The sequence below is a fragment of the Bombus pascuorum genome, chromosome 12, assembly GCF_905332965.1.
Source record: "Bombus pascuorum chromosome 12, iyBomPasc1.1, whole genome shotgun sequence".
Taxonomy (NCBI): Eukaryota; Metazoa; Arthropoda; class Insecta; order Hymenoptera; family Apidae; genus Bombus; species Bombus pascuorum.
The window spans coordinates 8511847-8539744 of record NC_083499.1 but is presented as its reverse complement, the minus strand read 5'-3'; the positions used below and the strand labels follow the sequence as shown (position 1 = coordinate 8539744).

General features: G+C 47.3%; 1 protein-coding gene across 3 annotated transcripts in view; it reads right to left on the bottom strand.

Moving 5' to 3' along the window:
• Positions 1-661: 661 nt before the first annotated feature.
• Positions 662-27898, bottom strand: part of LOC132913017 (nephrin-like) — a 254709-nt gene continuing 227472 nt past the window's right edge. For all 3 annotated transcript variants that reach the window (XM_060970897.1, XM_060970899.1, XM_060970898.1), the window contains 5 exons: positions 24912-25071; positions 20186-20485; positions 15622-15942; positions 5195-5425; positions 662-4284 (listed from right to left, as the gene is read on the bottom strand). In XM_060970897.1, the coding sequence (XP_060826880.1) occupies positions 3938-4284; positions 5195-5425; positions 15622-15942; positions 20186-20485; positions 24912-25071 (1359 nt within the window). In that variant the 3' untranslated portion in view covers positions 662-3937. The remainder of the gene's footprint in view (positions 4285-5194; positions 5426-15621; positions 15943-20185; positions 20486-24911; positions 25072-27898) is intronic.

Sequence of the window (27898 nt, the reverse complement as noted above, 5' to 3'; positions counted from 1 at the left end):
CGGTAGTTGCATTTTAAGCGATTTTTATGGTACCTCTTGCTATCGTTGTAAAATTTCAGGCTTCTTTCCACCCGGTATTTTACCCGGTGCGAATTTATTCTCGCGACAGAACTAAAAATTCTACGGGTTTGAACGCGTGGCGCGAATAACATTGAAAAATACCTCGGAAACGAACTCTTAATCGAAGAAGGATCAGCCGCGAATCGGCAAATTCGATCTCGTCCACCCCTTCGTGCAATCCCTGATTTTCAAGTTCAATTTTTCTTTCCACTCCCTCTTTTATAAATTTCGGATTATGCTAAATGAGGCTTTAACGGTCTCCGCAGATCATTCGGTATCGTTCGATCGGCTGAATTTGTTCGCGAACCGAGGGGATCCGCGTCTCCCATTTCCTTTCATTGAATCGACAATCTCGATCGAGAATTCTCTTCAGCGAGAAAGTATGCTTCGTTAATTCGAAAATGTAGCTCCCTACGAAAAGCGGATATACCCTATCTATGTGTGCAGCGATCGCTGTTTAAACGGTCGCTTTCGTTTCGCTATCTTTTCGTTCGAAGTTCAAAGATGCATCTTTTTAATAAATCAAGCGTAATCGAAGTTGCAGGAATATCACAGAGAATCGGGATAGTCCTGTGGGAGGGTGATTCAAAGCACGATTCAGTTCGGACAGTTAAACAGTTTATTCAGATCGAAACTTTATGTAATATATACATACGAGTTAGTAGACGATATGCAGTTCTGATATGAAATCACCTATACAGTGAACTTAAAATATAATCGATTTACACGGACCTCGCATCATGCTGATTATGTACATTCGTTAGTCTCTAATTTTCGTTTTCGTGTTCGATCGAATCGCTTGCACCAGGTCAGCGGCGCATCGTTTCCTCGCGTGCCGAGAATTTTCCTATCGATGTTGTCAGAACGTTTGCTGGAAAAAGAGGAGCCATACAGAAAAGAACAACGGCCAAAAAGAAGAGGAAAAACCTGAATTATATTCTTCGTCTTTCCCTCGAGGAGAAACGAAACGTTTGAGCGTGCACGGATCGATGTAGATTCTCGGCTTGTGCGTGCGTTATATCGAAAATTGATTCTCGCCAGATCGACAGCCGGATACGTTTAGGTTAAATGTTCGTGGACGTGAAAGAAAAAAGTGTGATCGCGTCGATCAGGTCGCTGGTTTCCACGCGGGAACGTAGCAATTTCGTTGGCAGTGCGACGACGATCGACCGTAACGATGATTTTTCGTGGGTTCGATAGAAAAAGATGTTTGATCCGATTCCCGAAGCGCGGCTAATTCTATGTTTGCGGCGAGGATAGCGTTTACTCTAATTAACAAAGATCGTTGTTCGTCGAGCGTTTTGGGAAATAACGACCTGTCAACCTGTCACTCGAACAGAAATCGACGAGTTCCATCGAACGACGATACAGGTCACGTCGTTGCGAATCGCCTCGATTTCCTGGCACACCAGCGTTTCCTACTCATCGTCAGTCGGATTACACCTTCCGTTAAACTCGCACCCTCGATGATCGAAATTACCGACGACGTTTGTGCGATCGTTCTCGAGCACGCTTCCCACGCAGGGCAAATTCTTCAACGATACATACTTATGTACAACGATACGACATTAACTAACGAGCAACGACTTTTAGTTACCTTTTTTTTTTGGATTCTTTCATTATCCCTTTTTTTTTCTCATTTAATACATCGAAAAAAAAAAGAACACTCGACATTTGGTTCGACGTTACTAATCATTTGGATCGCGTAATCGATTCGCGATGCGTCACGCATTACGATAACTTAACGTTTATTCCTTTTTCGCTCGTTTTCTCCTCTTCGTTACACGTTCAAAGTAGAAACCGCATACCTCGAGCGAGAGTCTTGGACGAAGTTGGCGTTACTTCATTCTCTTAGGAATATACTTTGTCACTTTTTACTCCTAGTTTCGCCGTCAAGCTTCATGACTTCGTCGCAAAGTGTCACGTGGAAGCCCGGTTTTTCTGACCTTACAAATTCAATTTTTCACCCGAGTATAAAGACTCCTCGAGTCTCTCCGCTACTCCGTTATTCTCCTCCCGTTCGTTAAGAGAATCGAATGAAATTAGAAGAACAGTCGGACGGCTGCGACTCCTCGATCGAATAATGCACGCGATAAATTTTCATTCTCCGATCGTTGCGTCTACACGTGCGTGTATATTTACAGGAGTGTTCCACTCACGTCGGAAATTAGGCTAAACGCGAAAAGGAACGTCCACGTCGACGATGGATCAAAATTTGGAAACTTCGTATCACAGCTACGATCGAGTACGATCGAACGAAACGTTCTTCGTTTTCCTAAAAAGACCGCGTCTCCTCGTCATAAACCGCCTCGTTTGCCAGCTCGCGTACGCCAAACTGTCTCGTCTCCGACTGTTCTTCTCAATTTCGATTGGATTCGTCGCGATACAGTTACAAACGCCTCGAGTTTCTATTCTCGATCGCATCACTTATTGTCGATTCTTGCTTAACGCATTTTATCCTCTCCGCTAGGAAGAGAAAGCGATTTTCGTTGAATCAAACGTCGTCCCTAATTCCAGCGAATGTTAAAATCGCTTTGCGCTCGTACGAGATTTCGTGAGAATGCGAGAGATTAAAAAAAAAAAAAAAAAAAAAAACAAGAGACGAAAGAAAGAGAAGGACGACCACGGGCAAAGTAATCGAAAGGAGACGCCGACGACGTTGCAACGTATAAAATGGTGTTTCGTACAAACTACTTCCGCCCCGAATATGTTTTCCGTCGTTGAAACTGATTGATCAGCCTCGATACCGCGCATCACGCCTCTTCCTTCTTGCAACTCGGCGAAGTAACATCGCGTTATCTTTCCATTCCCCCGCGTCTTCCTTTCCTCTTCCCTCTCCCCTGATTTCCATCGTATATTCTCGCCCAGTTCCTCCATCCATCTTCATTCCGAGCAACCGGAAGAGGGGTTGTACGAGAACCTTTTATCTTTTCTCGCGTTTCTCGGCCTAATGCCTCGATGTCTGGAGAATTCGATTGGTAGGCTGAGACGTGGGTTTATTTACCCCCATTTCGATTCTTCGGCGTCGATTGCCAGCGCCGCCGGCTCCCAGTGCAATCGTTTCGAAGAGCGTTTAATACCTTGGGCTGGCAGCCGGATACAAAGTCGAACGTGGTTCTCGGATAGAAAGTTGCGTTTCCTCGATACGTTACTCGAGACTGCCACTTTGGCGAACGATGGTCCGGTCGTACGGCGTGTCCGAGAGGCGAAGTCACGTAGCGAGAAAGAAATATGCGAAAAGACAACGTCGAAGATGGTTGGACTCGGAGTCTGGCGACGGAAACAGGGATAGGGGAAAGTTGCGCCGACGTTCGAAGACAGAAGAACGCTACTTGGGAACATCCTGCCCAGGTGGAAAACTCAGGAGCGCAAGTTTTCACCTAACTCTTTTCCAGTTCGATTCTTCTTCTTCTTTTCTTTCAGTTCCGTTCCCCTCTTCGTCCGTTTCTTCCCGAGAGGAAAAAATAGAAAAGAACAAATTTTGCCCGACCATCGAGAAAACGTTTACAAAACAATTTTGGCGGATACCTTCTCGCGATTGGAAAGTTTTCCCGACAAATCTAAGCTCGCGTCGCACGTTCGCCTTTCTATCCATCGCTTATCCAGTCGACGATCTCCGTTAGCTTAGCGGCTGTTGTTCCGTTGCTCGCAACGACACGGTGGATTGTCTTTATGCCGCTTCGTACGACGTTTAATCGTTTCGCAAGACGAGTCGCGAAAGCGTTCGTTCGCTGCGTACGATATCGATCATCGAACATCTTAATGGTCAGTGTCCAGCCGTGCAGCGCTACGAACGAGCCGAAAATTTTCGGCAAGGGACCTCTGTTCGTGTCGATGAACGCGATACACGGGCGCAGAAGGCGACGAACAACCAGGTCTAGACGCAGCTCTCCGGAAGCCTGTTGGCCATCAGTCGTCTCTTGATCGCCTCGCCGTCCAAGCACTCGCCAGCGACGACAACGCCTTGCCCGGCTCCGACGACGACGACGCCTTGGCTGCCACCGAGTGTCACGCCGCCCTGTCCACCGCCCATCATCGCTCCCGTCATGGGCATGCTCTGTAAACTCGGTATCGTGCTTCTCGATGGTAACCTCAGCTCCGTCGGTCTTCCGCTAAATTTGTGGCAGAGTTCGTCTATGCTTGGTGTAGGTCCGGGTGTGACCCAATGTCCCGGAGGATATCCACCTGGATAACTCGGTGGGCTCACTTCCACCAGGTTTCCTTCTGCAACATCGAACCGGAGATAATTCTTTTGGGATTCGTTCGAAACGATACGAAGCGTCCCCGTGACAATTAGCCACGCGGTTTTCCTCGCCTTCTCTTTTCATCTTTGTCCTATCGGATTGTAACGTACCGTCTCCTACGCAACCGTCATGTACGTACCATCGTACGAAATGACCAACGTTGTTGGCTCGTTAAAAGCGAGAAATCTATTTCACGTTATCAAACTGTTGCATTTTATTTCTTACTAATATTCTAGTCGCGTTAAACGAGTTGCTGCTTTGCCGCGTACATTTTTGATAGTCTGCCGTTATCGAGTTAACGCCTGCTAATGGCTGGACTCGCCGAACAAGTGTTTCCCCGGCGGCGATATTTTAAGCAAGTTTTTGTATTTAAATTCGTGTCTCGTAACCAATTCCAAGTCGATGTAGGTGGAAAGTAGACGGAAATTAGTCGGAGATGTTTGTCCCGCGAGCACGTACCACTGCGGTAAGCGAATTCTAGAAAGCGATAGGAACTGCGCGGCCGATCGCACGAATCGATCGCAATCGCGGACCGGCCGAGCAAATGGAAAATGTTTTTGGAAAATATTTGGCATTTTGGTTCGATCTCTTTTGTTGGGGATGAAATACCGCCGGCGCCGTAGCACCAGGCAACCGTGTAAGCCGCGGTAATTTAATAAAATCTATACACGCTGCTATTACAAATCGCGGCGATGCTCGTAACCCACGCAATTAGATTAACTGCGCGTTGCGAGAACGTTTCCTGGCCATTATTTGAAAATGCAGAGCGGCGCGGCGCGGCGTGGCACGGCCATCGATCGTTCGCACGACCGCCGATCGGTAGCGCGCCCGCTTTGCCAACGGCGATGCCGCGTTCGAAGCTTCGTGTTTCCAAATCTTCAGAAACTCACCGAATTTATTTGGAATGACGTCGGGGTCGGTTTCCACGGTTTGCTGAGGATTTTGCAGAGGATATTGTTGCGGCGGTAGTTCGCTGAGTTCCGCCGGTTTTTCGTGTCGAGGCTTCGACACTCGTTCGCAGCGTACGCGCACCACCACCACAAGAATGACGAGGACCAGCGTGACCAAAGCTCCGACCACCACACCGATCAGCGGCGACAGCACGATCCCAGCGTCTTGTCCTTGAACAGAGGCGTAAATCGAAGGTAGTTAGCGGAACGATGCGTCGAGTGTAGCGGGGCTTGGACGGGAAACACGGTAGCTGCCAGCGTGCGTTTAAACGACCCACGTAATTAACAAATTCCGCGTTGCCGCCGTTTTAGTCGGGGCTCGATGAAATTTACGAGGAAACTGGGGATTGACAAATGAACAACGGTAATTTATTTAATATTATCGCGGCTATAATTAAACGACGCATAGACCTTGTAATAATAGCGCGATCGTTGCTCGAATCGCAGCGAATGAATCGTAATATATCCATACATTAATAAACAGGTAACCGCAGGACGCTGGAAACTGCGCGACAATAATCATTATGAAACGGTGGACAAGCTTTTCGAAGGACGATCAAGCGTTGTCCAGCGATGGTGTTGTAATCTGACGCGAAGCCGTAATTTTCTTCGTAGTAATCGGAAACGCGAATTTTCCTCTAATCGTCGCTACGTTTCTTTTGCTTCGCTTTCGCGAAGAAACTTCTCTCGAGACTTTTCTAACGGAGACCCGTTAGAAAATCTGCGAATTAACTTCATGGCGATGGGCGACGAAGAATCTATACCCAGAGATCGGAAAGCCGTTACAGCAAGCGACCGAGGAATATTTTACGAGTTTCGTCCGTTACGGTTTTCTTAATTGGACGAGTTATCGGGAAACTGTTGTCACTGAGAAACTTCAATTAGAAAGACGCTTTACTTAAAACCATCCGTCGGGTAGCAAGATCCGTGTGATTACCTAATTAAACGAAGTGTTCCATCAAGAGGGACTATGTCCTTTTCTTCCTTCCTCGCCATCCTTCTTACCGATTCTTTCTGGTTGAAGATATTCGTCAAAAATGATTGTGGACAAAATTCTGTATCTTTTCTGCGCTTCACAGTGAAAACAGTGGAAGAAGTAAAACGCGAATTAGACTGTGTTCTACGTAACAACACCGAGACAAAGACCGTTTTACAGATCTTTTTGGCTACTTACTATCCTCCATTTTTTCCCCTCGTACTCATCGCGCTAGATCGTACAAACAAGTCGGAGAAGACAGGCTGTGCAAACGGCTTTTCCTGAAATTTAGCTGACTGCCGACTCGATTCAAATGTTTGTTCGCTAAAAATTAGAGAAAAAGATTCTTTTCGAGAAGCAGCCTGCTACCGGTATTAATCAACCCCAAGCTTGGCCTCGTCTCACGACGATGTAAACCGTTGTTACGTAAGTCACGTTTCTCTTGGAATAACCGGAGAACGAGACAACGAACAACATCGATATTCGAGATTGAAACTGGAGACCATATCGCGGCAGAGAAGGTTCACTCGCCAGAATGAAAGAGAAGGAGAAATCTTGCAGGCTAATTCTTGGTTCGCGTTCGCGTTCGAGTTCGTCTGTTTCTCGCACGTGACGTTTTAGTCGATAGTGGCCGAGCGTGGGAACTGGCCTGCTGTTTTCCTCGGATAATTAACAAAACTGTATTCTTCGAGCGCGGCTTGGCCAGCTGTGTTCCACTGTACGGTAAGTGGGACAGAGCGCTGGCACGCTCGTTAGCCTCCCGTGACGAAGGTTTTTAATTCTTAACTCGCGAAGAACATCTATGTACCTAGGTGTGCGCTTGCTTTGCACCGATACCTTCGTCGCCGCTATCCACCACACCACCGCTATCGTCGTTGCTGTCGACCTTCGAAACGCGCCGCTTTCGCTAAAGTTCCACGCCAGATTGCCGGATAACGAGGCATCCAGATCGGCGAATATCCTCGCTGCCGCGGATCCCGAATATTTCGGGGACGATCGTAGATTTTGCCTCCAGAGTGAAACTTTCTCCACGAAGGTTAAGAGAAGCTTGGAAGGCTTTCGTCGTATGGAGAAAACACTGAGAGGAAATTGCGCGCGAGGCAGCGCGCGGGAATGAAAATCGGACGATATACACGTTATGCATAATACGGGTACATTTATGCGTGTAAATAGATTGCAGCGCGCGCGAGTGTGTGTGTATGTGTGCGTGCATCTATGCACGGGAAGATACTTTAGCAGGACGCGTAATGCTCGTAAAACCCAAGGTTTAATCAGCCACCCTAGGTATTCGCTGTAGCACATGACTCGAGGAAGGCTACGCTCGGTACGCGCGACGTTCCAACGTTCGACGTTCGCCTTTCCGTTTATTCGGTAGATCGGCACGTGGATTCTCGCCGACTATTCGCAAAATCTGGAAACGCGCGGTGGAAATCGACGTGAAACAGGTTGCGCGTAACGGCGGAGAACGAAACACGGTTATTGCACTTATCGCGTCGCACTCGTAAAGGTTGCTGCGTTTTATTGGTAATGCCATTGCGCGCTATCTTCGCTTTGAATCCCGCGCGTAGATCCGCGAATAGACCGTATACGACGATCTTGCGAGTCTCGAAGGACGTTGGAGGAATATATGAGCGCGCGCGGTTGAGCGACAGAAAAGTGCTTGGCGTGGACGTAAAAGCTCTCGTAAAACCATCGAATCGCACGATCTAAGACGGTTCTAGACTCTACACGGAGTAGGAAGTTGCATGGAAAGAGATCGATTCTCTCGATAAATCGTAGAATTACGCGAGTCCTTTCGAACGGGCTGTTTATTTCGGCAACCATTAAAGACGAATCCTCTGTGCTGTCTGGTTTCGCGCGAAATTGACACACGGTTCTTTCCGACGACTCGACGATATTTCAAACGGCGCGGCGCGTTGCAACTTCCCTCTCGGCAGATGCCGGTAATTGCATCGTTACGATAATTTCTCGGATCAATTACGGCGACTTACTGTAGACGGCTGTCACGGTCGCTCACGATCGTATATTCTTCGAAAGCGTCGACGGATTCTCGTTAAAGTTGTACGGCGGAAGCTCTGTTCCCTTGGAACAACGAGGAAATATATTTCTGGCGGCACGTTTCAGGACGCGGTATTCACCTAAATCACGCAGATAGTTTGCCAGCTTTTCTCTTCCCTTGCCTGACCCTCCGATTCCTTGCCAACCCTTTCCTTCCTTTCCCTTTCGCGTTCTTCCCATCCGCGTTAACGTCCGCGGCTACAATTTTTTAATCAATTACTAGTTTTTAGCAGATTGCAGGTTCTTTCTTGTCCGGGAAATGGGCACAGTTTGCGATCGTATACCCTCCTAAGCCTCGACAATGTCTCGTAAAAGTTGCAATGGAAGTTTAATCGAGTTCCACGCGAAGAAACGTCTGGTGCCGGGGTACTAAAGATAAACCGGTCCTTATACCGTCGATCCTCGAGAATGGTCTAACGGGATTCTCGAAGAGAGCCAACAGGGGGAATCGCATATCCCAACGGGCTCTCGAACTCGGAGTTCATCGAAGTTTAGATCGCTAATCGGTCTTAACGCGGGTTCGCCAAGATTTTCACTGCTACGTACTTCCGCTAAAATCGGGAAAAAATTCCTTCTGCCACGGCGAGGTCGCAAAATCACGCTTCGATAAAGATTCGATTTCCTCGAAGCTCCGCGTCCCTCTTTCATAATCCGTCCGGCGAACACGCGACGTTTCCAGCGATTCCAAAAGTAGCCCTTTTTCTTTTCCTTCGTCTTTCTTCTTCTTCTTTTCTTCTTACGAAAAACGTAGAAGATTCGAGCGACGTTTGAACGAACGTTACAATTACACGAACGACAGAAAAGCCAGAATGGTACGAAAGGAGAAAGTCATTGGAGAAGTTTCAGTCATGCGTCGACTGGATATCGGGCTGCAAGTAAGACGGAGCTTCGATGTCATACGGCCGACTAAGTCACCAAAAAGCCCGGCTTAGCCAGAGCCAGATCTAACTTTGGCTCACTTGGATTAATTTCAACGTAAAGCTAACCCCGAATCGATGTTGTGCTGTCGGTTCTCCGACTAAGGCGACTTACGTGTCCCAGTTCAGCCGTTTTCAATTAATGAAACGCGCACGCGAATCTCTTTCGGCTCCGTGACCGATCGCTTTCGACCCGGATTACCACGGAAACGCGACCACCGTCCGTTCTGAAAATTATTCCATTCGCCGCGCGAACACATTAAAAGGATTTCCAAGCACGTATACCATCCACGATATTACTTTGGATTTTCTCGTTCAAGACACGATTCGTTTCAACCGTGGAAATACCTTTGCCATCCGGTCGCTCTTCTGCCTGTTTCTCCCGTTTTCTTACTTCCTTAGCCGTGTTTAGCGTATAGATTCTCCGATTGAAACGGAATAAATCTCAAGTCGATGTTCGTAGTTGCCTGCGAATCTCCTCGAAGGTTAATCCCTTTTGCGAGGTACGCGATTCTCCTGGATGCTAATACGGTTACGGTCAAGTAGCCACGTCGATGGTGGTTTGGTATCCTCTTAATTGCGTTCAGCCGGAACAGTCTCGAGAGTTCGTCACTGATTGCTCCCTCTATGTCCCTCTCTCTTCACCCTTCTCTCTGCCTCTTTACCATCCCTTCCATCCGCGCGTCGCCGCCCTTTCCCTTCGCATATGTACACACCAGAAATCGTATGCTCATGTGCAACAATAGAAAGCCATGTGTACGTAGGTGAAATCGAGGAGCAATTACCGGCGCAATCTCGCAACCTGAAGAGGATTGCCCCACAGAGAGAAACCGAAGAGAAGAACGGATAGGGGGGAGCGAGAGAGAGTGAGAGAGAGAGAGCGAGATAGAGAGGAAGGTAGGAGGACGAAGCCAAGGGCAATGTAGTCGCCGATCTTGAGATTCTCGTTCATAATAAACGCTTATCGAGGGGATTGGCCGATCTTCGGAGGCTCGAAAGGCTTAAAGCCAAGTACCCTAATCTCAATTATCGTACGATCCAGTAGGAATGCCACTAGTGTCGATGGAACCCTTTCTCTAATCCGATGTTACCGTTCCACCCTTCCTCTCCTCTTCCTGGTCATTCCCACCCCTTCTCATCTTCCGATTTCGCTTTAATTCGAATACCCGCGGGCCATCGGTTTCGCTAAAATTATTCCTATGAATAGCAGCTTGCAACTTTACCTTGTCTCTGCGTTGCTCCACCGTTACCGGATATCCGAATTACGTTTTCACTTGTTCTTGACAACGCGGTATATTCCAAAGTTGCATCGAGCCGCCGTATTACTTTGGTCGGTGCAGGCCGATCTAGTCCGTTCTACCACGTTCAGCTTCTCGATAACGTTTTCTCGATTTCTGTAGACGCTTATCGGACGCAGATCGGAGATCGAAACGCGTCGCGTCGGAATAACTTCGTCGCGAAATCGCAGAAGGTTTCGCGTGTTGGCGGACTGTACTTACACGCGCGTAGAAGGAGGAAATTTCATGGCTCGCGATAATCTGATTCAGAATTCGGTGCAGCTGACGCCTTTCAGCCTTAGTCGCGATACCGTCCGACGAGACGAGATTTCGCGAGGAATCTAGCGACGCGAATACGTGGAGTTCGATTTGCCTGTAATTTCTCTTTCGAAGTAGGCGAACAGCGGCGACGGTTTCTCGAAATTAAGGAAGATTCGGTGAGTGGTGCGGATAGGCGACGTCGGTGGTACGCGTCAACGTCACCGCTGTTTCCTCCCCTATAATGCTATCGCTTCCTCCGCCACGAATTATGTATTTCGTCGTTTCGTGATCGATGACGGGCAAATTTCACGGGCTTTCGATTCTCGGGCCACTTTCATCAAACGCGTTGATAATTCTATCCCAGTTTCAAACTCAAGGACGTCTCCCGCAGCTTTTCGACACGTACAGTTTAACGGTGTGTAACATAAACCACCGTAGTTGGACATTTCCGCGGCTTTGATCGGTCTACACGGTCTCGTACTAGGGAGAGAGAAAGAGAGAGAGAGAGAGAGAGAGAGAACAGAACTTTCGACGGAAGTAAGGTACGCTCTCGACTGCTGACGACGACGACGACGACGATCGTCGAACAAAGGCCAGTCTTAGCCCGAGAGAACGTTATCATGTGTCGCGGTATTACGCGGCAGCGGTGTAAAGATTTCGGTTGAAAAGCAGGCAATGGTCGTCGGTCGTATAATCACGAATAGTCGTTTCCGCTTAATTCCGGATAGTATTTAGAGACGAGCTTAAACTCGAGAATGGGTCGTTATGATACTTCCGGCAACATTACCTGTTACGAATGGCGGCGACCGTGGCGCTAGCCAAAACCGTTTGAGGAATTTCCATGGCTACCATTTTCTGGCCACCGGCGAAATTGTTGGATAACTCGTGCGCGCGCCAGCTTGATATAAACTCCGCTTGGAATATATTACGCCGCAGAGAATATTTCTTAAGGACTTAACGATGTGACTCGTACGGCGATAATAATCGTTTTCCTTCCGACAGGACTTTACTCCGCTGCTTTAATAGAATTTAAAGCGGTCTTTCTTCTTCCACGAACGACGATTTCCCGTTTAAAGCGGTTACCGCGCCGCAAAGAAAATTCATAATGCCACCACTATAGTCTGCGTTACTTCGATCAAAACGATGGCAAATACGAATGAGTGCGACAATAACGCTAAAGTAATTTATACCACTGACGCGAATCGTTTTTAACGATGGATCGATAGATCCTCGGAGCTGGATTTTAAGACACAGCCCAGCGAAACCCGACAAAACCTAAGACGAGGCTGGATTTGTGGTTCAGACACGTACTCTCGCCAATCAGTACGCGTTGCATCGTCCGTTTTGCCGCGATCCGTCCGCCGGGCTTTCACGATCTACGATGCTTTCCGTTTCACGAATTTACAGCCAATCGAGCCTCCTCCGGACGAGCAAAAACTTTTTACCGTTCCAGATCTCGCAATTATGGCTGGAATTGAATTAGTAGCCCAACGTGCCTTTTCGCGGATCAAAATTTTCTTCTCTGCGATTCTCCATCTGCGTATTCTAGATCGATCGATCTCCGATCGATAGCTACGATGAGCGTTGCGGACGCAACGGAAACGCGCGTCCTTTAATTGACGTTACGTGCGAGAACGTCAGGCGTGGTATCGACGTTTACGCGCGATGAGTTACACGGAGATCCGTTTTACGAGGGTCCGATCGCGTTAACGACACGCGTAAACGCACGAAGCAGTATACTTTAAGCAGTACGCGCGAATTAGACAGTTGGAAGGGAATTGTCATCACGCTGCATCGTTCATCGAAACACGCGATGCACTTGTTTAACATCCGCGTGCCATAGATTACGTCGATTTCTCTGGTTCGCGTCGCTCTCTTCCCCGTCGTCACCCTGCGTCCGGAATCGCGAAATTCAATTTCCTCGTCGTGCTTCGCGACCAATTGCCGGCTCGTCTACCGCTTACCACCATCGAAGAAACACGGTATATAGAATTTCGAAGAACGAATTCCATTCAATTTCGTAGGTGTTTACTCGCGAGAAACGCGATCTGTTTGAGTTTCCACCTTACCAGGTATCTTTGATTCCACGAGATCGGTTATATCAATAAAAATGTGAAACAGGGCTTTATAAGCAGCGTGGGTCTCGTGTCTCGCAAAATATTACGTTTGGATCTGGAAAGAAAATTCTTACCACTCTGTCGATTTAAATATTAACTCGCGGGTTAACGAGATATTCGTTGGAAATAACCGACGCAGAAACGTTTATGGCTCTTTGCACGTGAAAGCTACTCTTCGCTCGCGCAACCTCGAGTTTTCCAATCTTCCAACTGAGACACGTTAATCGCGAGTTTCGCGATGCGATTAGTTCGCTCTTTTTCTTTTTTCTCGCTCGATTCGTCGAAGTCGGAGGTTCGGGAGGGACAACGATCGAAGAAAGAGGCAACGATCCCCGTTAATACAGCTCGACTCTGCGGGGTGAAAGAGCGGCGTTCTTTAGCCGAAGGATAAAAATAAGTTGACAAGGAGGCGTGGTAGGACGGAAAAAAGCGGGCTCGGTGAGTGAAAAAACCGGCGAAGCGAGCGAGCTTTCGGCTGACGTCTGACGAGAGGCGGGCCGGAAGACGGAAGATCGGAAGTAAGCGACGAGGGAAACGGGCAGGACGAAAGAGGGATGAAGAGAGAAACGACGACGGGGGTAAACAGAGCTAAGTGAAGTTAACGACGGAGCAAGAAGAGCGGCAAAAATGACCCCGGGAAAATTACCGCACGCGAAACGGTTTAATGTCCAAAAAGATGAGCGAACCGGGAACGTAGAGAGGGGGACACGCGAGCAAGACGAAAGGAGAGAAGGTGCAGCCGCTTAATGACCATCCTGTACGTTCGTATCTCTTCTGGATAGCCTCTTCTCTTTCTGTTTTCGCTCTCTCCCCTTCCTGTTTCTCCCTTTCACCGTCTTTTCCTCTCTTTTCCACCCTTTCCAGTCTTATCTTACGTTTCTTTTTTTCTCTCTGACTTCTGTACGGTTCCGTCGGTGGGTGCCGTTGGGACCATTATCTGTAATTGCTTTCCTTAATTCGATGCTCGTTGCTCTAAAACGTAAATGCGAACGGGAAAAAAATTCTTCCAACGCACTGGGGAAAACAGTTAACCAATGTTGGAGGAAAAAGAACACGAACGCCGATCGAGTCGAGAGTTTCGCGACCGATCCGATTAAATTTCTGTCCCGATGCGTTACCGACGCACTCGTGAAATATGAAATCGATTCGAATAGGAACGTAACGTTCAAATCGGAGAAGAAAGGTCGTCGAGCTATTTAAATGCCGCAAGTTTCTGACTAATGTCTTAATTACGCGCTAATCGACTTTGGAGTTGGCTTGTCGGGCTGTCGGTCGTTTTACCGATCGAGTTCTGAGAGGAGTAGTTTTAATGCTAAGTAGTCGAGAGCCTGTCTCGTCTCTGCTCCTTCTCTCTCTCTCTCTCTCTCTGTCTCTCTTTCTCTTTCTCTTCCTTCCGTCTAATCGAAAGATAATCAAATGCAGTCAAAGAGAGAGAGAGAGAGAGGGGGGGGGGAGAAGGAGAGAGAGAGAGGACGTAAGTAATGGTCGTTTGTTCTTGAATGTCGAGAAGTTGATGTACGAGAAGTCGTGGCAGTCGGGTGGTCGCGCGCGGGCACAGGAGAAGAGAGAGCGCGTTCCATGCTCGCTCGCATCTCCCGCTTGCAAATTGATAGACGCTGCCGCGACCGTAAATCACTTTACTGACAATTGATTTGGTGCCCTCCGTTTTACCTCGTTGTAAACTCCACGCCATGCTGATATTTACGATCGCGCGTATACACACGATGTCACCCAGTGACTCACTGCGCGCTATCCACGACAAATCTTTTACATTTTTGCGTCATTCTCCTTCCTCTGCATCGACTTTGCCCTCCCCCCGCATATTTTTTCTTTTTTTCACTTTGCTAACCATTTTTAACGTTTTTCTATCATCTATCCAATAGACGAGTTTGAGCGCGTGGTGAAAATGAATAAACGCGTCGCCATACAGTGTTATTTACGAGTTACGTATCTAGCTTTTTCATAACGACGACAGCGCGATGCCGTTCGAAAATAAAAAAAAAAAAAAACTCTTTCTCGACATACGCTTCAGACTGAGGTAAATATTTTTTCTAACAGAAAACGTAGAGAAAAAACTTGGAAGAAGTAAACAAATAAATAAGCGAATAAAAGAACGTAAAAGTATTAATCGGGGAGCGAAAGTTGGAAAGCTCTCGATGTTTCGAGCTATCGATGAAGACGTAGGCCGATTTCTTGGACTACAGCCCGGCACCGGCTAAGTAGCACAATGTACATAGAGACCGGATAATGGGTGTGGTGCATTCGTCTCGGTGTGTTGTCTCGGGGGTGGCGATTCGTCTTGCTTACTAACCTCGTCGTTGACACCACCCACTCGGGAACAACTACCATCCGTTTCAAAGGCGGCGCGGAACCCGCAGAAACCAGGCGGCAGCGACCTTGCCTGCTGAATCCCCGAACGCTTTGTTAATCTCCTTGACATCGGTGCCGGTCACTATATTGATCAGGGTCAACCTAACGCGGCTCGTTTCTCTTTGAACGCGCTTTCTGTTCGATTAAGCTTACGCATGACAGTCCATTTCTCATTCTGTCACTTTGCTTATCCCTTTCTTTTCTACGAGTTGACTTTAAGCTCTGGTCGATTTCTTCCTGAAGCATTTACTACCTTTTCGCGAACGTTACCGACGATTCTTTGTTCGTTGATGGTCAGTTGTACATGTAAATATATTTCTAGATTTATTTAGGATCGGTATCGCGAACGATTTAAAGGCATAGAAGCAAATAGAAGAGAGATACAACTTACCGGTACGTTTCTCGGCGTCGCGATAGGTAACCTCGCTGAGAATGACTGGTTGACTGCGGCCTTTAGCGTTTACGGCGTAGACCGCGACGTGAACGCCTGCCTCGACGGACGCCTCCAGACCGGCCAGGGAGAAATTCGGCTCGTCTACGTTGGAGACGTTGTAGAGGGGCTGGCTGCTCGATAGGAAATCCACGTCGCCATGGTACACCTCCAGGATGAATTTTTGCGGAAGTCCGCCATCGTATCCGGCCACGCATTTCACCTCGACGCTGGTGTAAGTCTGGTTCGCGAGCGTGCAGTTACGGACCGGAAATGGTTTTCCTGAAACGAGAACGTCACCGCGGTTAAATCCGTCACGACGTTGCTCGGCTGCGACCACGTTGTTAAAATTTTACGAGCTAACGTCGCACGTTTTGCCATTTTGATTCGCTCTTCCTACCTGTGCCACCCACACCCTTTTCTCTTTCTGCGATTATTCAAACAGACGGCCACTTTTCCACGCAGTTCGATTCTCCGGGGTAGAATCGATTCTCGCGATAGCACTGACTTTCGCCTCGACAGCTCTAGAGACGCGCGGCAGTCGGTTATTTCGTAGAGCGAAAGTTGACGTTCTTCTGCAAGCTTCGAATATTAAAACGAGCCGACGCGTGAAATTGCTTCGTAAAGGATTTCAGTCTTGGCTGGCTCTTTAGAACGTTACGATTGTAAACGGACGAGGTCCGCAGCTGGTCGCTCGGCCTTTTAACTCGCAATATTCCACAGCTACTTTGTACGAATCCGTACGCTTTCAGCGAGCTCTGCGAGCTTCCTTACTGGAAGCGAAAAGCGGCGCGCCGCGCACACCGAATACTCGGATCAGGAGTCGCGTCCTCCCTCTTACGTGCAAACGGTTATTATCCTGCCTTTCCCATCCACAGTCCAACCAACGAATCAAACGAACGGCGAAGATTATTTCCTCTCTGATACACGTGCCACTTCCGAGTTTCTTTGGCGCCGGATTCCGTTGCATCGTCGCTAGTCACGCGTCGCGCGTCTCTCGTACGGCGAGACGCGCTTGTTCGTTGGAAGGAAATTTCCGCCGCGCGATCCACCTTCTTCCTCTTTTGTTGTCTCTGTCGCAGGCTCGTTTGTCGCCCTTTGTCCGGTAATATTTTCTGGATACTTTGTACGCGCTCGAAGGTCGCTCTACAGGTTGGCTGAAAGCGTGCGAGACCGTCGGCTCTCTCGAAATCAAGCTCACCCGACCCCGGGTGAAAAATGTTTGCGCGTCTACGAGTGGCAAGGATTTAGTGTACCGGGATAGTAATGGTCACAGAGATGTCCCGCACTTTTTCTTCTTTTCGTTCGTTCCATCTCACCTCGTCCCGTCTCCCGGCGTTGATGCAGTTTGTTGCATCCTACGAAAATTCTTTTTCTCTGCCGCCACTGAAAGCGCAGTTGCACCCGTGATTCGCCTGTTTTTCGCTCTAGCCCTTCGCCTCGCCCGGCCATTTCCCTCTCCTCCTCTTCTTCCGTCTTTCATCTTTTTTCCCCCCGCTTGCGCTCCTCTGTCCCCACGGTTCTCCTTCGTTCCAAATAAAATTTCCTTCTTCTTAAACAGACAGCGAAGCTATCACGAGTCCGAGAGGCAAGGAGAAAATAAATATTGTTCGTCTTTTCCGTCGACGCGAGTAAACGGACGGAAAGCGAATCCTTCGGCTCGACTTTATTTCGCTTTGCATCCTATTACCCTTCGTACTCTTTGTTTTTCCCCGCTTCAACCTATTTACAAGCCGCTCTTCGCTTTTCGCTCGCAAACGCCAACCTCTCTCGTACATTTCATTCGCGTTAATCGCGAAACCGCCGCGTGCCATGCCTCGCGTTCTTTTCAACGAAACGTTTCGGTTCCTTCCTAAGATATATCGAATTTTACCAAGGTTTCATCCCCGCCTGTCGTTCCATGGCCGTTGTTCAATTTATTTTCATCCGGTTCATAATACATGCCGCGCGGTTTCGCGGCGAAGCAGTGAAACGCCATGCCATCCCATGCCGCGTCGCTTTTTATCTCAACCGCGATTGAAAATTCTATTCCCGATGCACCGACTCCCTTCGTTTTAACTTACTCGAATGGCTATCTGAAAAATGGAAACGCGAAACGGCCGATGAATCTTTCTTTTTATTTTTTTATTTTTTTTTTTTACCATTCGAGCTTGGTTGCAGCCACCTCGCCGCCTCGCCTTGCTGCGTCGAGTCAGAGTCTGTTATTTAATCAACATCGGTCCGAGGTAATGACGTTCTCGCGTCAGCGATTTCTTTCTTTCGTTTTTGAAATTTCGCCGCGTCCAGTGGAAATTCGCTGGAAAACAGTTTTTTTACGGTGCAGTGGCGATCAATGCACGAAAACCAGGCGAATAACCAGCTTAACTTTCTTTGACCCGTGTTAGCTTGCTGCAGTCCACGAGCTCTGCTCGTGTCGCAACATCGAACATCTTTCCAACCACCACGCAATATCCGATATCAATACCGACAGATTTGAAAATAATTTCGTTTCGTCGAGGGCCGGTTTCCGGGTCGCTGCGGATGAATCAGAGCAGCCAAAGGTTACGACAACAGTCACTGGGTCCAGCAGAATCGACGACCGACCGACTAGCCTCGATTTTACTCGAAACTTTACGTCGCTTCATCAACCATCGAGTGCACATTGTTTCGCGATATTTCTTCCAACGTCAGGTATCGTAAGACATCGTAAAAAATTGTTTCAGCCGAGATGCGTTCCAACGACGTTCCATTTGTTCGAGGCATTTCGAACGGTAGCCCTCGAGTAACACGCCCAAGATCTTTGAATATCTGCGAACGAATAAGCGATAAATCGTCCAAAGAGCACCAGTTTGCAACGCGCCGCCGCTTCTTTCATTCTCTTAGCTGCGACCGATCTTTTTGCTGGGTAATTTCTCTGTCGAATAAAGGGAAAAAAAAGGGCAGAGGAGAAAAGTACGTTGGTAGGGGGTAAAAGGGATGAAAATGCGCGTTGCGAGGATCGTAGAAAGGAGAAAGGACGCCGATTTGGTCGCGCGTGTGTATTCGTCAATGTCAATACGTTTTCGGCAGGTCGTCGTGTCAACGTCATTCTCGATCACACGCGGAAAAAAAGACATCGAGCCGAGGCCGCGCGGCGAAAATCCGCTCGCGGATTAATGTCGGTTTACCGCGCGATGATTGGTAGCATCGCATTGTACGCGCGGCGATAATTCCCGAATATCTGTCAGGATTTTGACCTCTCGTTTCTGCCTGCGCCTCCCTCGGAAAAGAAGGTCCCTTGGAAAATTGGTCGCAGGTCGAGCAACGGCTCGAATGGCTTCCAAAAAATTCGTTTCGAACGCACGGATCGGTTATGCTTGTTGATTGTTTTGCACCTATTAATCGCCGAGCATTAATTCAATTAATTTATTTTCAATCAATCAAATTCTCATCACATCGGATATACGGCAGAAGTATATACACGCGGATGTATTATTAGCAGATGATGTTTATCAACATGTTTATCGTGGGAAAATTCGTCGGTGCGTCGCGTATAATAATTCCTTCGCTAATCGATCGATTATACCGACGCGTTAGTGTTAATGAACGAGCGTTTCAAGTATTCTGACGGACCGATTAATTGATTCTGCCGATAGGTTTTTACGCGAGTGTTCTTGCGAAAAAATGCAATCGTAACGTGATATAATGTGGTAGCTAGCGCGGATAAATAATGGTCGGTTGCGTAAAAAAAGCGAGTAGGAATCGATAAAGAGTGGGATAAGTGGTCGGTTAACGGTGATACCGGCAGCTTGATTAACGATCGCTTTCCAACTAATTGGAAGGATCTTTAGAAATGGAACAATCTTGGTTTCGAAAGGGTAAATAATTGAGGCGTTAATAGTCTTGGTGGTTTGGTACGGTCCCGAGGGTGGCAAGAATGCGGCGCTCTTTGAATAATTTACGCAGGTCGGACTTTCGAGCCGGAGTTGCAGCGGCCCAAGCTTTCCACTATTTATTTCGCGTTTTTCCATCGATTCGATTCACAACGTACTTGAAATTTGGTAAAAGCGCCGTAGATTGCAACGTTGCTGTTTGCACGCGAGTACAATTTCAAATCACCGCCTTTCTTCCCTCCGATCGCATGCAAATGAAATACCACGTCGTTACGCCGATTCTAAACACTGGAATTTTTGTGCGGTTTGCCAGAGATTTCGGCTGATCGCGTTGCCTCGATATTTCTCCACGCGGAACTTTTTCTCCTCTTCGTTCCGTCGCCAAACTACGCGTCTACTTGGAAAGACGAATAGAGCGAAGCTCTCGAGATATTTTACAGGCAGTTTGTCGCGAGTAGCACGACCGGTCGTCTACAAAGTGTCTTATTTGCACGATTTCAGGGGTGGACGAAACGTAACACGGAAGGTTGTAGTTTAGCAGCGTAAACAGGCTGGTTTCTGACGGTAGAAAGGATTTTAACTCGATTTCCTGACCACTCGAAGACTCGAGATCGAGCGCGAGGTCGCTGCTACTCGGCTGATGTAACATTTACTGAGATCCGGTAAATACTTACCGGCGGCTATCAGCTGGAAGAGACACGGTCTCGCTTGTGTACCAACGAAATTGTCCGCCCAGCACGACAGAGTACCGTAATCCAGCTCTGTGGTCGGCGTGTACCTGAGCACGCTCACGCCGCTTGACTTCTCCATCGAGAATCTGCCCGGCGCTACTTCCAACGTCTCTCCGCTGTTGTTGAATTTCCATCGGAAATTGTGCGCTGGTGGATCGGCCTCCACTTTGCACGCGATGTTCAACGATTCGCCCCTCGATGCTCCGACCACCACGATCCGGTCCTCCTTGCAAACCGGCGCGACTGAAAAATATTTCGACCGTGAATCTCCCCCTTTTCCCAATCACCACCATCTATCGCCGTTTCCGCTGCCTGCTTTTTCAATTCCAGTCACACGAGAATCGAACGCCACAACCGCGCGACGTGTTCCACTCGATCGAACGTTACGTCGGAAAAGTTGAAATGTAAAAAAGAATTGGAGCATCCTCGAAACGGCGACATTTAGCTAGCATCGATGGAACGCTGGCTTGGAATAATCAAACGAGCTGCACGACCTGTTACGCGTGCTGCTACTTACGAAAACTGAGAACCGTTTATTTAACCTTTCTGCTGGAAAATTTTCCAAGCATGCCTCGCGGAGCTTTGTCACGAGGCAGCTTTCGCTCGGATGAAATCGTTTCGCGACTGATGTAAAAAGATTTCCCACCTACAACTACTGCCACCTTTGCCGAGCTACCTTTCCCGTGATATACATTTCTTCCAATTTATCTGACTCTCCTATCTCCACCTGCATCCGTCTCTTCTGCCGCTTCGTGCACGTATCTTGTCGTTTGAAAGAAGAAAAAGGATTATGACTTTTTAAGGCCACTTGCCAACAAATATCGCGCAATTGCTATAGACAATAGCAAAACCAACGAAATTTCCAATGATTGTTATTCCCAAATAAGATTATCGAACGGACGGCTATTTCTCATAGCTGGAAGTCCGATCGTTCACGGGTTCGATCTTTGAAATTGAAGAGCAGGAGTAAAATACGGTTTTGGAGAGATGGATGAGACAGTCATGAACACAAAGCGACAGGATCGTGCTCGGAAAGCAAAGAATACTTCCGCTACTTTTGAACATAAGTCCGTTTATGAGCCGAGGCAATCTTCGAGATGGCAATTTTCACGATATGGCGAGGTCCTAACTTATAGTATCAAGCTACCGCCCCAATTGATGCATCGATACTCACAGTCACGTGCAACCTTCTATATCCTTTGCGTTAGTATGAAATAAATTCCAACCTAAAGTAAGCTGCATTTTACGAAGCGTTAATTCTGATTTTCAACTATTCGATATTCTGTCGATTCGTTCGTGTTGAAGTGATCGCCATTTGTAAGAAAACTCTACATCTGGTCTTCGGTTTTCTCGAGCGCCGAGGTCATCGATAGCGCATAGACAAAAGAATGCGTCGATGACAGACCATAAGCGGTACATGTGCGACGTTGGCTTAGGAGTTCTTTTAGTCTCAGGGTAACATTGCTAGCGTGCGGATCTGGACCAACTTACATTGTATTCCACACTTTGTACTTTAATATTCACGATATATATACTTATAATACCTTACAATTTACCCACGCGTTTCTTTGATTCCACATACATCAAATAACCTTAACGGTTCGCACGAATCATTTAAACATATACTTATCGTTGTTCCAACGTTAAAAGGATCGAACAATTGTTATTACTATTATTATTAGTACTATGGATATTCATCTTTCTCGTCAAAAAGTAATCAATACCGAGCGCGTACGTGCGAAGGTTCTAATCGGTTTTTTTTCGCCTTTAATTTTTACGCGCACAGCGATATATGCTATCAAAACTTTCCTGTTGACTGATTATTTGGCGCAGGGTAGCGTCCACCCTTGTAATTAACTAGTGCTTTCGAAAATCATTTGCGTCAACCAACTGGCTGGACGCTTTTGAAGAACCACTTTCCGGCTCCAATTATGTACTACCGTGGATAGCGTGTTCATCCAAATGATGGGAAATGATAATGTATCACTTGTCGGGTTTCCCTTTGGTTGTACTCTGTCGTGATGAAATTGGGACATGGAAAAATTTCCACATTTGGAGGAGCAATCCTGTTACGGAGGAGGAATTGTAGAAGGAATTTTAGCAACGGGAAAACTCAAGCTTCCTGGGAATGAGAAATTGTAGCGATAAAAAATAACGCAAAGGTGTCAACAAAAAGAGATCCAGGCGATAAAACGAGAACAGGACGGGCAGCGAAAAAAGGAAAGTTGTAGGAATAAGAAATACAGAAGCGAGACACGAGAAAAAGAATTTCAGAAATAAAAAAGAAAGCTTGAAGATCCTAAAAGTGTAGTAGCAGGGCGGTTGGAGTGACAAGCCACGTTATAAAAAGAGAAGAGAAATAACTAACAGGTGACCAGGAAAAATGGTTTACAGGAATGAAGTTTCCAAGAATAAAATATAATTTACAACGCTTAGGAATAAAAGCTGCTTTGCATCTTTAGACCATGCTATTTACGAGGAAATCGAGGGAACAGGTTCGAAACACGAGAACGAAAGGTTGCGGACAGAGTCGAACCGCAAAGTTACCGACGTGAAAATCACACGCGACCGATATCGTACCGCGCATAGGTGGTATCTGTATGACTTATTGCCGGTCATTTCGATGCGACTGATGTACGAGCCTCGCACTTTACGCGTTTAATTCGTTTCCATTCGTTTCTTAGTACGAGCGCGAATAAATATTTTCTGTAATTACTTTTTCCATCCGCAATCGCTGGCCATTTCTTTTCGATATTTTCTATTCAGGTGTTTAACGATTCAACGAATAAATGACAAAAGACTCGGTGAAACGATATTGCTGCAACGAAGGAATTAAATTGCAAATGTGTCGGCCCGGACGGCTGACTGAAATAAATATAAAAGAATATCGGGAAGTATTGGTTAAAATGCATATTGGCGGAAATCGTTGATGCGGAGGGAAAGGCGTCACGCTTTCGTTCTTTCTTATCGAAACCGAGCGAACACCGCGAACAGAAAATTTGACGAGGAAAACCGGTTGACACTGGTTTCCCGATGCAATTAACGCCGCGGACAGAAATCCGAGTCCGTAACTCGAAATTTAATGAGAAGAATTATCGAACGCGATGTCGCGATACACGTTATTCGAGTAGCACGAATATCGGTAAAACGTTGCTACGTTCGGATGGAACGATTTAAGAACCGGCGCTCTTTGATTTTATACAGCTTGCGCGCTCCGCTTTTTTCCCCCCCAGACTCTGCTTAATTGCGGGCAACGTTGTGACATGTACTTTGAAACGGCTTTCAAAAAATATGCTCATTCATCGAATGGCCCTTTGAACCTGTTCGTTCCGTTTTCCCTCGCGTTTATTCCTAGTTTTCTCTGATGAAAGGAGCAGCTTTATCGGATGATTTGCGTGTAATCGTACGGGCACGAAGTCGTAATTTCTCTTTTCGCGGAATTAATCCAACGCTCGTCGTAAATCTAACTCTTTTCGTTGGCAACGTGCTCGTATATAAGCAGATAATCTAAATTTACGCAGGCGAACGCTTTTGGTTAAAGTATCATCGGCGTATGGCGTTCCGTAAGACCGATCAACGCGTCGACATTTCGATCGAAGTTGGCTTAAATTCCGACCGAAGGAAACCACGCCGCTTCGAGGCGGACGTGAATAGCCTAAAGCAAATGTCATTCCCAGGATCGGGGCGATGATGTAATAACCGGGAAACTAAATTCAGATACGAGGTTGACTTCGATTCGCAAACTCCCGCGAGATTGCTGCTTATACTGGCTCGTTTCCTTGTCCTTTACGAGCCCGTCAGGAGCCGCAGTTAAATATCGGGCATCGTGTTCCGGGCTTGTTTTCACGGTGCATCTATATTCGATGTCGGAAACCATTCCCATTCTCCGTGCAGAATATGCGGCCGAGCGGCGATCGGCCGACTATGTTTTTACGATTTCGCGTTAACGTTCGCCTATTCTAACTACGATTTAAGTGGCTAAAAGTATCGGGTAAATGGGTTTTCGCGTGCAAAACGGTCAAAATCACTTCGAGCCACGAGCACATTTCTGCTAGTATCGCGAAACGAAACAGTCACGATCCAACAGCGGTCGAGGCTGTCGTCGCCCGGTTAACGGCGCACCCGACGTGACGACGACCATTGGATCAACATCGATGTCGATATGTTGGATATGTTGGGCAAACGGTATCGATACGTGGACAAGCATATGGTCCGATACCGCGGCGTTAAACGTTCGGTTTATCGAAACGAGCGCCTGTGAGAAAAATCTATCTTAGTCCATCGTTTTTTAAAACCGACATATTCAATTTGTACATCGCGGTGCCGAGGTACGAGAGCGTTGCTTCTCGAGGTCGCATCGCGGGTTGGCGGTTTGCTCGGTGTAAAACGGGAATTGGATATCAAAAATGTAGCTAAAACTAAGTACGACTGAAATATTCAACTGGAATAAGAGGAAGAGGAATTCGGGTTGGCTGTTTCGGAATAAATAGACGAAAGTAGTACAGGTGAACCGTATGCGCGAGAACGGCGTTCGTTGCTCGTCGTTGAATGCCGGCTTCGTTACCGAGTACCGAGGAAAATCCTCGATTAAGTCCGCTCGATTAAAATAAAGTACGCTCCGAGGCGGATCGTTGAAGTGGTTCTCGTGACGAGCCGCGGAGATACTCACACTTGACGCGAAAATGAAGAGGCTCGCTCCGAGTTTCGTTCAGGTCATTCGTTGCGGCGCACACGTACTTGCCGGCGCTACTCCTAGTCACGCTCTGAAGTACCAGGCTCTGATTCGACCAGATTATCCTGGCTGACGTATTATGCGCCAGTATTTGGTTCTGCAAACAAGAATTTTCGTTTTAAATACACCGGCCTCTGTCGGTCGGTTATTAAACGCGTCTTAAACTAGAATCGATAGGAATTACGCGACGTTGCGACGCTCGTTTATTTTAAGAACGAAAGAAAAAAAAATCTACCTATTGTTTCTGTTTCTTTTGTGCTCTTTTTCCCAAGATGAAACACTCGCGAAAGGAAGGTATCCGCATCGGCTTGGCAGCTCGACTTTGATCCATTTCTTTCTCGTTCGTGCTCGGGCTAACAGTAGATTTCGAATCGCGATTTCGTTTCTCGTTACGGTCTGCCTTCGCGATAAATTAGAGATAAACATGCACCGAGCCGTTCCACCTAGGCGTCTTCCTCGCGATTCCATTGTCGGTCGTGTTATCATCTATCAGCACCTTTTTCTACTCAACGCGAAACGTGTGCATTTTTAGAAGTAATTACGATCGTCAAGGACAAAGTTAACGTACGTCGTGGTTCTCCATCGGCGAGGGGCGACGGCCGCTATTTTTTCTCGTTATAAAGTTCGGTTATCGAGGAGGAAACGTCGCGGCAGCATATAGAATGGATAAATCCTTTATTATTGCGAGCACGTTATTCGGGGAAAGAGACTGGAGGAAAGAACGTGGCTCGATAACTTTTACGATCAGAGATGTTACGCTGGCCGCCGTCTTTGTTACAAATTTATCCGTTTCGACGTGGCGCGACACAGCGGAGAAAAGGCAAGAAGAGAAATCGGGATGGGAGAAGAAAAAGCGAGCTCGGGCGAGCGTTGCTTCTCTTGTTAGTTAACGTCTCGCGTTTCCTGCGAAGCTACGGTATCGCTCGATACCGTGGACGAATAATAACGCGGTATTCTTTATCACCTGAAATCCTTTGACTTTGTATTCCTTTGTGGGGATTGACAAGGAAACCGACGGGAGAAACGGAAGTCCAGGCTGACGGCTTATCAACCGTCGAGCATGGCTAAGGACGATACAACGGTGCACTTAGTTGTTTAATCAAACCGGATGAAAAGAGTCGCTAGTTTCGTTATCTTTTGTACCGTTCCTCTTTTGTCCCGTCTAACGAGGAGACGAAACGAATGCATTTGATTCAAGAATTCTTTCCTTCTCCGGGAAAATTAACATGACAGCGTTGAGCAACTCGGTGGAAAAAAGGCCTCGACGCCTTGCCGACGAGGCCGGCAACGAGAACCGAGACGCTACATACGAACTACGTCTACTACTGCTATGCAACGAGAACAGGCTATCGTCCGTATACCCACGTACGCTTTTACGCGTGTAAGTACTTATTATCCACGCTTTATAGCAAAGCGAGCGCGTCTTTTCAACCTAACACGATGCCAGGTTTAATTAGGCCAGTTTGGGACAGACTTTCGTTCTATCTTATTTCGTTGCTGTTCGCTCCGTGCAACAAAACGAAGAACGAAGCAAACGTAACGCTCTGTTATTGCAGAGTTGTCTGCAAGTTGCAGCGAACACGATTCGACCGTCGTATGTCGATCGTATTCCTTTCCCGAACGTTTCACCCGGGTATTTTCGTTTAAACACCGAGTCGACAAGCGGAGAACACGACACGCCCAAAAGTTTCTTCCGGCTCTTTCGGCATGTTTCGGTGGATCGCGTTTCAATTAGCCGACAGGCAAAGGACGATCGCGAACCATGGATCTCGTTCGCAGAGGAACGCTCTACCGAAGGAGGCAAGGGTTAGAGCCAACAAGTAGGTAAAACCGGGACACGGCTTACTAGCCGAAGACCGTGCCAAATGCATCCGCGCCTGTTTAATCGGACGAGAGACGTCCTTCGAACTTGTCTTTGTCTCTCGCCAGTCGTCCTCTTCCTCGTTTAAATTCCCCGTTGTACTTGTCTTCGTTTTTTCCATCTTCGTTTTGTCCCTTCCTCTCCTCGCTTTTCCTATCTCTTTCTCTCTCTCTCTCTCTTTCTCTTTCTCTCTGTCGCACTACTTTCATTCCTTATATCTGTTTCTCTGTCTGCAGCTCGTTTTCTCCATTACACCGATAGACTCTCTTTCTTTTGTCCCCACTCCTCCGCAGGAATCCGTTCGCCGAAGATAATTCGAAATCGATTCGAAACGAGGCCATTTGAATCTCGGAGAAGGTGGCGCAGACTGTCAGAACAGATCAAGATTTCTTCTCCTCCCGCCAGTCTTTTTTCCATTCCCCTTTTCCGCTCCGCTTCGAGCTTGTTCCTCTTTCTTTTTTCGTCGTCCCCCTTTGGCTTTGTTCGATTGTTTTATAATCTCGGCTCGCAGCCACATTCTCTTCCCGAAGAATCGTGTCTTTCGTTGGATAGGTTTCGCATCGACGGACGAGCACTTAATTACTCGCGGTCGATCGACCGTCCAGGAATTTCAATTCGTCTTTATCCTAATTCGTGTTGCTGATGTTCAGCGACGAATTAAAAATCGAAACGAGGAATTCCGCTAGATTTAATCCCTTAAAGAACTTAATCGGATGGGAAGATCTCGGATACGATCGATAAACTCGGCGGCACGGAAGGGTCGAAAATACGTCGACTCGATCGAGTCGGATTGTAATCTATGCAACTTGCCTCTCTTCCGTGTTCCACGGTCCAGTCAAGGAGCTTTAGCTCGCTTAGCATAGGTTAAGCTTCGGTTAAGGCCAGAGGTTTACCTTCGATTTACTAGCCAGTCAAGACTCGTTAAACGTTATACTTCGTTAAGGGGACTAGAAAAATTTATGACCAATACCAACAACAACTTCTTTTCTTTCCTTCTTTTCTTTAAATTCGCGCAGTTCGTTCACCGAGTAACTCGCAGCTTTCCTATTGGGAAAGAACGATC